We start from the raw sequence: 12,551 nt of genomic DNA, 5'->3' as shown, positions 1-12,551 counted from the left end.
CTACTTAAATTAATAGATTAACAGTTATAGTAATAAAACAATTAAGATTTAATTAGATCTTCACAAATAATTTCTCATGTATTAGCTTCTTTGATTCTCATAAACTTTGAAGTATATATTATTAGTTATCCCCACTTTGGAGATGAGAAAACTGCAGCTAATAATATAAAACATTTGCCCAAGTTCTCTAAGCTGGTAAGTAATTTCATGTACAGAACTGTAAACTAGCAGAATAATTGGGGTTAATGACAGGCTGGTGATTATGGCCCTTCCATCAGCTTGTCTTTGCTTCATGCTAATCACCTGGAATTAACCAGTTATAGGGTGTAACTGTCATTTGTACTATTCACCAAGTATTTCTGACCTCTCTTGTCCTAGGTTGGGTTCTCTAGAGACGCAAAACCAGTGAAGCATATATATAGAGACAGAGAGAGAGGAAGAGAGAGAGTAGAGAGAGAGATTTATCTCAAGGAAATGCCTCACATGGTTGTAGAGGCTGGCAAGTCCCAAGTCTGGGTCAGGTGTCAGGCTGGAGGCTTCATTTGACTCACATAGCTGCAGGAGTTGATGAACACAAGATTGGCAGGTCAGATAGCAGGCTACTGGTTCATGGGTTGTGGAAGCTGATGAATCCAAGATCAGCAAGTAAGACAGCAAGCTGTTGGCTCACAGGCTATATAAAAGCCAACGAATCCCAGGGTTGGAAGGCAATACATCAGGCTGCTGGCTCAAGTCCCAAGAACCAGAGGTCAGATAATGATGAGCTGGATGCAGCATCTAGAGCAAGCAAAAGCCAGCACACTTTGCCAGAATGTCCATATATATTGGATATAGGCCACGCTCCTAAGGAAACTCCCCTTACAACTGATTGGCTGATCATATCAGATCACATTATGGAGCTGATTGTATTATATCACAAAATGTAGGATAAATACATCATCACATAACTGCCAAATTACATCATTATGTAACTGCAGAACTACATCATTACATAACTGGCAAACGCCTGAGAATCAAGACCCAGCCAAGATGACATAACCTTAACCAGCACATCTGCCTACTGGGATTATGGTACTTCCTGACCATCTATAGTTAGGTAGGAGACTCGGTGGCACAGTGATTAAGAGCTCTGCTGCTAACCAAATGGTTGGCAGTTTGAATCCACCAGCTACTCCTTGGAAACCCTATGGGGCAGTTCTACTCTGTCCTATAGGGTTGCTATGAGTTGGAATTGACTCAATGGCAATGGGTTTTTTTTTTTTTTTTATAGTTAGATAGAGCCATGTGACCAGTTCTGGACAATAAGTTGCGACCAAAAGAGACACAAGTTAGTGCTGGGCCAGAAGAGGTGGGATGAAAAAAGCAAAAGTTCTTCAGGTGGATTATTAGGTGTAACAGTGAGAGGAACCACTCTCACTTTCACTCCTTGATTCCTGGTTCCATATTTTCTACCTATGTGAGTGAGAGCATCATTTAATGAATCCAGAGTATATACTGCATCCTCTAAAACAAAAATCCATTATTTCAGGATGTTGTCTCCCAGTTGGCATCACAACTGAATTTTTAGCAAGCTAGTCTATCTTCAGTTAAGCTGGCCACATTCAGGTTACAGAATATGTGGTAAGATCAGTCAATTCCATGGGCAAGGGCCCACGTTGCACTTCCTATTCTGTGAAATGAGTTTCTTGATCAGATATAATGCTGCAAGACATGCCATAATGGTGAATTCTGTGGGTCCATGGATGGTGGTAGCATTGATGGCAGGGAAGGTAAATTTATATCCAGAATGTGTCTATTGCAATGCCCACTTCATCACTGCAGATGTCCTATGTAACTAGCCTGCCACTAGATGGTTGGTTTAGCCCCCACAAACCCAAGAAATAATGCAATACGGAAGGCTTAATGTTGGTCTGTGCTGATGAATGATTAGGCACTCAACAGGCCAGGTCAGCTTCAGCGAAGGAAAGTCCATGCAATTAAACCCATGCATAGGTTTCATCTCTGCCATCTCTACCACCACAGCTACTTTGCTCACAGGACCACTAAGCAAGGACTGTGATGCTGATTGACATCTAACAGAGTACATTTTGTCCACCTGATCATTAAGAGCCTCCTTTGCAATAGTGGCCTTTTGGCAGGCATTCACATGGGACACAGTCTGTGTCCATTTTGCCCATAAGCTCCTTTTCACCAATCTTCTAATATTGTTCTTTCCAAGTCCTTGACCATCCAGCCAAACCATTAGCGACTGCCCATAAATCATAGACCTGTATTTCTAGCCATTTCTCACTCTAGATATTGTGGACAACCAAATGTAACACTTGATGTTCTGACTATTGGGAGGGAACTTCCTGCATGTTACTCCTGACTGGGGCTGTAGTGCTGCAGCTGCCCACTTTCGGGTGGTACTGGCATATCAGGCACAAGATTTTTCTCTTCAGTCAACTGGTTGTAAGGAGATTTCCAGGAGGCCATCTTGGTAGGGCTATCTCCTGTCTCCCGGGACCATTCCTGGTATCAATTCTTTGTTGTTTAGGTCCAGTCAGGAGACAGAAACCACATAGTCATTTGAATAGAGAAAGTTTAATATAAATAGTTATTACCAGGGGAATGCAGTAAAGGGGAATTGGCTAATGAGAGTTAAAGGTAACTGTAAAGATATAGGAATAGCAGATATAAAAAAACCCGCAGATATAAGAAGTGGGAATTACCCTAGTGCTGAAATAAGCATCCAGAGAAATGCCCTCTCCCTACTACAGCTGAGATTCAGACTCATTGGAAAGAGTATGACCTTGGCTTGCTGGATGGTAAAGAAGTCATTGATTACCTCATTGGTGGGACTTGTTGAGAATCTACCCTCTGGAAGCTGCTGAGCCTCAGAGCTTGTTAGGTGCCAGGAGAAGCTACTGGCTGTTGGATACTGCTGGAGCTAGGAGCTTGAGGGGCCTTCCTCTTCAGGTGTCTAGTACACTTCCATGTCCATCTCGGGCTGGGTCAGCTCTGGGCTCGTTGTTTTGTGCACCATCGAGTCAATTTTGACTCATAGCAATCCTATAGCACAGAGTAGAACTGCACTATAAGGTTTTCTAGGCTGTAATCTTTACGAGAGTAGATTGCCTTTTCTTCTGTGGAGCTGCTGGTGGGTTTGAACCGCTGGCCTTTCAATTACCAGCTGACCACTTAACTACTGTGCCTGAACAGGACAAAGGTTGGGAGATGGTTTGCAGCTAGTGGCCTTGGTGTATGTGTGAATACCTGGGACCAATGAAAAGGTATGTTCCAGGATGCAACAGCATGGACTATAAGGCAGGCCCACAATATCTGGGACTCTGGACTATGCCATCACAGCTGCCTGAGTTTGCCAGTGGGTCAAAAACTGTAAAAAGCTACACCCTGCAGGAGACTTGCACAGGACAAACTGTGTAGGAACCGAATAATGGAGCAAAAGCTCTCCACAGGAGCCTGGTAAGATAGCATACCAGAAACAGGAAGACAAAAAACCCTTCCTCCTCCAGTGTCCCTCCAGGCCCACCATGGACAAGGCTTAATATTATGCTGGTTAGCAAAGGAGAAATATTTATAAGGCCCAGCTCCATTATCAGAGAACGAGCACAAAAAGTGAATTTGAAGCTGAGAGGCAATAATTAGACAACTGGCACAATGACTATATTTTTCAGTTTTAAGCTTTTTAGTTCTTTTTTATAGTACCCTGTAGTTATTTTTACTACTTTTTATTATTTAATTATTTATACTTTTGAGGTATTGTTTGATTATTTAAAGTCCTGTGAGGCTCTCATCCTTCTATTAATTTTGTATGGTGATTCTGGCTCATGGTAAATTGCTTCCTTGAATGTTTTTAATTTTGTATTGTGATCTCATCTACAGTATGACTTTATCTTGTTGAATAGGAACATCAATAACAGACATGCTACTTTGATCTTAAGGCTTTTCTTATCCAAGAAGCCAAATATTAAAACCATAAAAAGCCTGCCAGAAACTGCTCTACGGCAAAGTAAATTTATCTCATCCTATTGAAAAAGATAACTGTCAAACCATTCCCTCTTAATTTAAATCTTAAAAAGTCTCATGGCTGAAGGTGGGTGGAAGGTCAAATTACTAGCAGCCAAGCCAGAAGTAACTGATGTCAGTTAATCTCAGTAAAGGGAAGAAGGCACGGTTCAACCAGTCACGTTAAGATTAGCCAATGGTTGATTCTATATTTCTCCCTCTTCTTCTCTTTATAAGCCTCATCGTACCTAGCTTCTTTGAGCCATTTGATGTCCTGGAATCGAAATGGTCTCCCTATATGCATATGGGGAGCCCTGGTGGCGCGGTGATTAAGAGCTGGGCTGCTAATCTAAAGGTCAGCAGTTCCAATCTACCAGCCACTCCTTGGAAACCCTATGGGGCAGTTTTACTCTGTTGTATTGAATCACTACTAGTCCGACTTGACAACAATGGGTTTGTTTGTTTTTATGCATATAGAATAACTGCTCAGAGTAAAGCTTATGTTGAAGTTTTATAATTTTTTAACAATCTATAGAAACTCTATTAAAAGTGAGTTGAAAGAGAGATTTTGTGTTTGTTATGCCAGAGGTCTCAAGCATATTACTAACCCAGGAACAATCTTAGTTTTTTGAATTGTGTCTTCCTGACCCATGGTTACCATTTTTTCGCAGGAGGTCTCTTTCCAAAATAGAAGTACAAAATGATTCAGAAGCATTTTGTTACTGAGTGACAATTTTTACAAATTTACACCTTCATCATTCCTTCATGATAATTCAAACTCAAACCTTTAGACTATTGAGGCCAACCCAAACCACCCAACCCCGGGGGCAGGCCGAGTATCAGCTCAAATATTTACCACTCTCATTCTTTCGGTTTCCTTGGAAGTCAATTACTTTCTTACAAGCTCAACCATGCATTTAAAAGATTCTTGTTATAGTTTGTCAGACTTTGTAGTGGGGAGATTTTAGACTTACCTGTTCTGCTATGTTCCAAGAACTGAGAACCTCCAATATCCTTATAATTCTTCTTTTCTATTTGTATTTATTTATTTATTTTTTGAAGGCAACATATATAACATTTAATGTTGTACTCTGATTCATTTACTGGGTCACCTGAAAGTACGTCACTGGTGAGTGTGGACTGAGAAAATAAAAGCCCTATGACTCAACCAGGCTGCAAATCAAGCAACTCTATTACTTGATTTTATGATCTCTTTTAGACCCTAAAAGCAACCTGATCTCTGAATCCAAACTTAAAAAAAAAAAAAGACTAGCCATCCATTTGATTTCAACTCATAGTAACCCTACAGGACAAAGTAGAACTGCCCCATAGGGTTCCCAAGGCTGTAAATCTTTATGGAAGGAGCTCTGGTGGCATAGTGGTTAAGCACTCGACTAATAACTGAAAGGTTGGTGGTTCAAACCCACCACCTGCTCTGCAGGAGAAAGATGTGGCAGTCTGTTTTCGTAAAGATTACAGCCTTGGAAACCCTATGGGGCAGTTCCACTCTGTCCTTTAGGGTCACTATGAGTTGGAACAAACTTGATGACAATGGGTTTGGTTTTTTGGTAAATCTTTATTGAAGCAGATTGCCACATGTTTCTCCTTTGGAGTGGTCGGTGAGTTCGAACCACTAACCTTTTGGTTAGCAGCAGAATGCGTAACCACTGCGCCACGAGGACTCTTCCAGATCCAAACTACCTGGGTTGAAATCCCAGGTTTGTCACTAACTAGCTGAGCAAGTTAAGCCCTCAAGTAAGTTACTAAACCTTTCTGTTCGTCAGTTTCCTCATCTGTAAAATAAGGATGAGAATCATAACATCTACATCATAGAATGATCCTGAAGATTAAATGAGTTAATTACATAAAGTACTGATAATAGTGTCTGACTCATAATAGGCACTGATTAGCTATTAATGGTAACATTATTGATTTGTCTGTGGAAAAAAAGGATGTTCTCTGAAACCTGTGACAAATTCTGAAAGAGAATCAAACTGAGAATAAAACCCAGTGCCGTCGAGTTGATTACGACTTATAGAGACCCTATAGGACAGAGTAGAACTGCCTCATAGAGTTTCCAAGGAGCACTTGGTGGGTTCAAACTGCTGACCTTTTGGTTAGCAGCCGTAGCACTTAACCACTATGCCACCAGGGTTTCTAAACTGAGAATAGGCCTCTAAATATTTAAAGCAAAACACACCCTCTTCTCTATTTAAGAAACCAGCCCCTGGCTTGTTACTAGGTTTTGACAATGACTAAATTGCTGCAGTAAACCCTGGTGGCGTAGTAGTTAAGTGCTACAGCTACTAACCAAAAGGTCAGCAGTTCAAATCCACCAGGTGCTCCTTGGAAAGTCTATGGGGCAGTTCTACTTTGTCCTATAGGGTAGCTATGAGTTGGAATTGACTCGATGGCAATGGGTTTGGTTTGGTTTTAAATTGGTGAGAATGGGCTATCAAGATGACCATATGACCTGAGAAGCACATCATGAATTGGGTGATATAGTATACACAAAATCATAAGATTGGATGAGTTTTCAGGACACCACACTTGGATAGAAATGGTGCGCATAAAAGTGGTCCTAAAAACATGTGGCTCTCACTCTCAGCAAGCCTACGCCTATGATCTCATAGAGTTCCATCTGAACGGTTAAGTAAGGACTAAAAAAATTCAAATGTGGTTTACACATGGTTCTTTATCATATGCTGGAATCATCTACAGCTGAACTGCTGTGAGTTTAAAGGACAGTGGACAAGGGAAATCCTCCCAGTGATACATAACAAAGCCCACTTGTTTCAAAGGAGGTAGAGTCTAGGTGATGACCCAATGCCATTTCAAAGACAAGGAATAATGGTTTGACTGTATGGAAATTTATGAGTCGGAATCAACTCAATGGCAATAGGTTTGGTTTTTGTATAGGACTTAGAACAAGGTTAGATGTTGGTGTTAAGGAGGTTTGGGAAAATGCAGGTGGACCTTTTGAAATGGTCCCAGAACAAAAGCATATGTGTAGCCCAGGGAAATGCTTTCCAAAAAGCCCCAGTTTTGGAGAAAATGCTTAACAATAAATTGGAAAAGAAATCATGTTCTGTGGATGCTAATCCTACGGCTTTCCGAGGTACTCCAGTGTTTATTCCATGGCCTCACAGACCCAGCAGCCGGGGGCCAGGGATGGATATTTTGTGTTGGCTCAACAATGTTGGAGGCCTGGTGGCTCTGTGGTTAAGAACTGCAGCTGCTAACCAAAAGGTCGGCAATTTGAATCCACCAGCTGCTCCTTTGAAACCTTATGGGGCAGTTCTACTCTGTCCCATAGGGTCACTATGAGTTAGAACGGACTCAACTGTAACTTTTTTTGTGTTGTTAAAGAAGTGGCTACTTCCATTGCTAAATGCTCAGTTTGCCACAGCAGCAACTACTTATGTTGCTCCCAATGCCACATAATGTGGAGGGTGCTATGATTTGTCCTTAATGGAAAAACACTTTGGGTGTGCTTTTTCTGCTGAGCAAGTTTCTCCCAACACCATCATCCATGGACTTACTGCTCTATTCTCATATTTTGCACATAACACGTTTTCTTACCAATTAAATCATTTTCTAGCAAAAGAAGTAAGGCCATTGGCCAGTGTGCGTGGGGTGGCTTGTCTTATCATGAATCCCATTACTAGAAACAGCTGACTTCAGGAACGGTGGGAAGGCACATTGAAGGCTCCGTTATACTGTCAGGAGACCCTCCTGGAAAAAAATTGGGGGGGTGGGGCTTTTTAACAAGATGTTGCATATGCTCTGAACCAAAAAATTTTATGATATTATTTCTCCAATAACTACAGATGGTTTTGAAGGTAGAACTATTAATACAAAGAAAGGACTGCGGACATTTTTGTTTGAGTAATACCAAGGGCGGTCCTCAGAGGCAGCTGAGGTAGTGCTCAGTGACAGCACCTGGTGTCCAGGGACATCGGTATTAAGGCAGGATGTGCAGGCATCCAGCATTCAGCAATGGTGTCAGCAATGTCTGCACCACCAGCTCTGTGGTACGGCTGTGATCCAAGCTATGTAGCTTTGGTTTATTCTGTTCATTTTCTGAGCCTGCTCTCTATGCTTCCTGACAATTTTGTGAGCCCACTCAGTGTCGTTAAGAATTTCCTGGTTCAGCTTGCAATTAGAAAACCCTGAATCTCTATCATTAGCCAGAATGAGTTAAAAAACAAGTTAGAGAGGAAAAAATAAATAAAGTCCTTTAATAACCTGTATTCCTAATAGGCCTTAGAAGAGAGCCTCTTTGAATTAATTTATCTGATAATGTGGTTTAAAAATACATAATGTGATCCCTGACCTAAAAATCTTATGGTTTACTAAGGAATACAAGACATATTTATGAAACAAATATAATCTGTAAGATGGAATAAAATCAAATGCTCAATTGGGTGCAGCCAACTGTGTCATTTGGAAAGTTATCTTGAAAAAATGGGACTATAGTTAATTCTTAAATGATGGGCAGGAGATGATATTTTGGGTACAGGAGCCATAAAGCATAGAAATGAGGTTGGATGTTCACGGAGTAGCAAGACCAGCCTGACTGGAAAGGTGGATACATGTACTGAAATTAACCCCAAAACCCATTGCCATGCAGCCATTACCAACTCATAGCGACCCTACAGGGCAGAGTAGAACTGCCCCATAGGGTGTCCAAAGAGCAGCTCATGGATGGGAGGTACATTTGAATACTGGTTGTTGTTGTTAGATGCCAGGCAGTCAGAAAACAGCGACCCTATGTACAACAGATTGCACCTGGTCCTGTGCAATCCTCATGATAGTTGTTATGCTTGAGCCCATTGGTGTACCCACTGTGTAAATGGTTAAGAGGGAGTATATTACAAAGACCTTGTCCTGTAATCAGAAACACAGAAATTCTCTATTTCCTTAAGTGATAAATTTTACATATATATATATAAAAGCTAAAAATTGTAAACATTGGGCTAAATATTTTGGCAGGAGAAGCTTCAGAAATCAAGTTTGACTTAGCCTCCTCCCTGGCTATAGCCAAACTTCTTAGACATTCTTTCCAGGCTAGGCAACTGAACAAAAGAAGTGGGGCTTGAGGGGAGTAATAACAAAACCTGAAGATAGTTAACAACAACAACAAAACAATCAATTTGCATTCAATTTTCCATTATTTTTAAAATATAGTTTTTTTTTTTAAATAAGCAGTGAATAATTAAATAATTACAGCTTTGCACTGGCAACGCAAAGATCAAAGATCATTTCACGGAGCCATGTACAGCCCCATCTTGATCTTGGCTCTTAAAAACAGTCTTGGTCATTAACTTCAGGAAGAATTCCAGAAGTAGAGATACATTTGAAACTGGCTGAAAATAGCTCTTAAATATCAATTTCCCTGGACTGACAGTGAAATGACCACAGTCCGGTCACTGGGTCAACAATCAATTATAAAACAGAGGTTTTCATGTGTCATATTTTTGCATTAGTCTTAATAAAGACCGACTCGAAAATCACAACCAAAGGAAGCAATCATGAAAATACAGTATTGATTTTTCCTCTTTGCGGGATGGGTCAGCTGCCTCCAGCGCGGCTGTGGATCCCCTAAAGTTGACGGTTCTCCCCTTCGCTTCTTCCCAGACCTCGTCCACGGCGGAAAGCCTCTCTTGCGGCCTCAGTGCCAGGTCGGCGCGAGAACGCCCGCCTCCTACCTTCAAGCCCCACCTTTCCTCCAGGACACTACCGTCCCTTTCCCCACCCTAGCGGGAGTCCGACCACTCCTTGGTCTCCAGCAGGCCTCAGGCCAGATAGGGATGCCCCCGGGCCCCGCGGCAGCCCTTCCCGGGCGGGGAGCTGTCCCAGCAGTTCCGCGTCTGCGCAGCGGGCGAGGGGCTGGAGCGGGGCCGGCCCGGGAGGCGCAGGATGCGAGGGAGCCAATGGGCACGCTCGGGGGAGCTGGGCTGGCGGCGGCGGCCAGCCCGGCGCGCACTCTCGGGATGGAGGGCGAGCGCCGGGCATCTCAGCCGCGCTCCTCCGGCCTCCCGGCTGGGGGCGCCGGCGCGGAGAGCCCGGGGAGCGGCGCCCCAGTCTCGGGCAGCAGTGGCTCCTCCGCCCTGCTGCAGGGGGAGGTGCTGGATCTGGACGAGGACGAGGACGACCTGGAGGTGTTCAGTAAGGTGAGGGCGGCGGCGGCGCGTCCCGGCAAAGTTCCCACGTCAACTCTGAGAGTTGCCTCCACGGTGCCCGAGTAATGCTTTCCAAAAAGCCCCCAATTTTGGAGAAGACACTTAACAGCTGAGGCTCGGAGCGGAGGTGGGTGGGGTCTCCTCGGGATGCTTGACCCTGCCTGGAGCTGTCGCCGCACCCGGGGCTGCGTCCGGGTAGGGCCCTGAATCTCAGCCGCTCCCTCCTCCGCACTTTGACCTTCGGCTCGACTAGCCGTGGCTTAGTGCCACCTACAAAGTTGTAGTGTTCCCCCCCCCCCACACACTTTCTCTTTCTTCTCTGACGGGGACACGTCCTCAGGATAGTGCCCGAGCTCGGGAGCGGGTGACTCGACGCCGTGCCCTCCCCTGCCAGTTCTTTTTTTTCCTTTCTTTCTGGGCGCGGCCAGCCAGCCCTGAATTTAGGGAGAAAAATAACCCGAGTTTAGGGAAATTGCTCTCGATTTAGAGCGGCTAGTTGTGAATTTGAGACTTGAGTAAAACCAGAGAAGAGTCTCCACGTTCAGTAGGAATTAAGTGTGAGAGAATTCTCTCAACACTAGAAAACGGTTCAGTGTGTCCAAAAGGAAGCTTCTCCACTGCGGAGCTAAGGATTTCTCAGACGTTCACCCAGTTTACAGACAACAGCTTTCATTTTCCCCATGTCCAGGAAACCTAGGACCGAAAGTCACCTTAGCTTGTGTTAGAGTTAGGGAGGGATTGGCTCGTGGGGTGTGTGTTTTAGACTTTTGGTGTATGTAGACTGGTGATTTAAGTTTCCTAAAGGTTTTGGAAAAAATACCTTTCTTATGGGGCGGTTGAATGTCATTCTAATTTCTCAAGTTACTGCTAGTATACACTTGAAATCAATACATTGTATTAATTACTATGACGCCTGGGCAATAGTTACCTAACACTTGGGGTGTTAGATAAAGTAACCTACTTAAACCCTTACTTTATTCTGGGAGAATGAACTGACTGAAGTTAGATAGTGAACATGCATACCTTGACCCCAAAGAGGAATACGTAAAACTCATTTTTTTCTTAGGGTTAAATGAAACAGTAGGACCAGTTATATCAGTTTTGTGTTCTTGATAAGGTTATTGGACTTCTCAAGTTATTGAAATTATAAAATAATGGAGTTATTTTATGTTCAGTTATAAAAAGTTAACATTGCCTTTTTCTATTCCATATATTAGTATACTTCATGTTCAGATCAAAGACAGTCGGCTGACTATTTACTGTACTCCTTTCTTCTTTACATCTCCTAAATACTATTAAGAAAAAAAAAAAAAACGTTGCCAGTTGAGTGGATTCTGACTCATAGGGACTCTATAGGACAGGATAGAACTGCCCTGTAGGGTTTCCAAGGAGTGCCTGATGGATTCGAACTGCTCACCTTTTGGTTAGCAGCTGAACTCTTAACCACTGCACCATCATTATTAGTGTATGGCTATGCCTTATGAAACTTCCAATATGGGAAGGGGGCCTGAGGTAGAAACTGTGTATTAGAACCATGTGGGACTGTTTTAAAGTTGTCATATGGTTTCTCTTTCCCTAAGCCCCAGCCTCCTCATAGGTATCACTGTTTTAATGAGCCCCTGTTTTCAGATCTAAGGTGAAAAAAAAAAGGTGAAGCCAATGAAATTTAAGCTTTAGAGCTGTTCATTTGCTTAGGCTTGTGGGAGTGTTGGGAGCTGCTGGGAGTTGTAGATGTTTTAGGTGGGAAGGGAATAAGAGGTTGTAGTAAAAAGCATTTCTTAGTAAGCCTTTCTGGTCAGTTGCCTAAACCTATCTCAGAAGACAGAAATCTGGATCTCCATGGCTCCAATCATTTGTTGAAATGTCTTTTTTTCATTCTAAGTAAATATTGGCTTTTCCGCCTAATTTTTTATTTGTAATTTTGTACCTTTTTAAAAGGATACATTTCAAATTATGTAAGCTTTAGGCTCATACAACTGGGATCCACCCTGCTTATTAGTGTTGTGTTAAGTACATGTGTTAGATACTGCGAAAAATGTTAAGAACCTCTTCTGTAGAAACTGACCACATGCATTAGGGTAAAGATATAATAATGGTTGAAGTCTGGAAAGAACATTTGGAAATTTTTTAAATTTAGCTGCCTGCTTACATTTCCTTAAGTCGAATTTTTTTTACCATTTACCATAGTTCAACAGCCAAATTTAAGGAAGTCCCTGCATTTGCCCTACTCTTGGTACTACTCCCTTTCTAGCCTGTTCCTCTGTAGAACAACACCATTGTCCAGCCTACCTAGGATGGTAGCTAACAATTATGAATTGTACAGTGGTACAGTACCATTGCCCAGCCTACCTAGGATGG

General features: G+C 42.7%; 1 protein-coding gene across 1 annotated transcript in view; it reads left to right on the top strand.

Moving 5' to 3' along the window:
- The first annotated feature begins 9,920 nt into the window (after positions 1 to 9,920).
- The window catches only part of SNX7 (sorting nexin 7), a 124,601-nt gene continuing 121,970 nt past the window's right edge, over positions 9,921 to 12,551 (top strand). Inside the window, exon 1 of the mRNA XM_049875759.1 lies at positions 9,921 to 10,184. Coding sequence (XP_049731716.1) covers positions 9,945 to 10,184 — 240 coding nt within the window. The 5' untranslated portion in view covers positions 9,921 to 9,944. The remainder of the gene's footprint in view (positions 10,185 to 12,551) is intronic.

The sequence above is a fragment of the Elephas maximus genome, chromosome 3 (genome assembly GCF_024166365.1).
Source record: "Elephas maximus indicus isolate mEleMax1 chromosome 3, mEleMax1 primary haplotype, whole genome shotgun sequence".
Taxonomy (NCBI): domain Eukaryota; kingdom Metazoa; phylum Chordata; class Mammalia; order Proboscidea; family Elephantidae; genus Elephas; species Elephas maximus.
The sequence above is the reverse complement of the archived record's forward strand: the minus strand, read 5'-3'. Positions and strand labels throughout refer to the sequence as shown.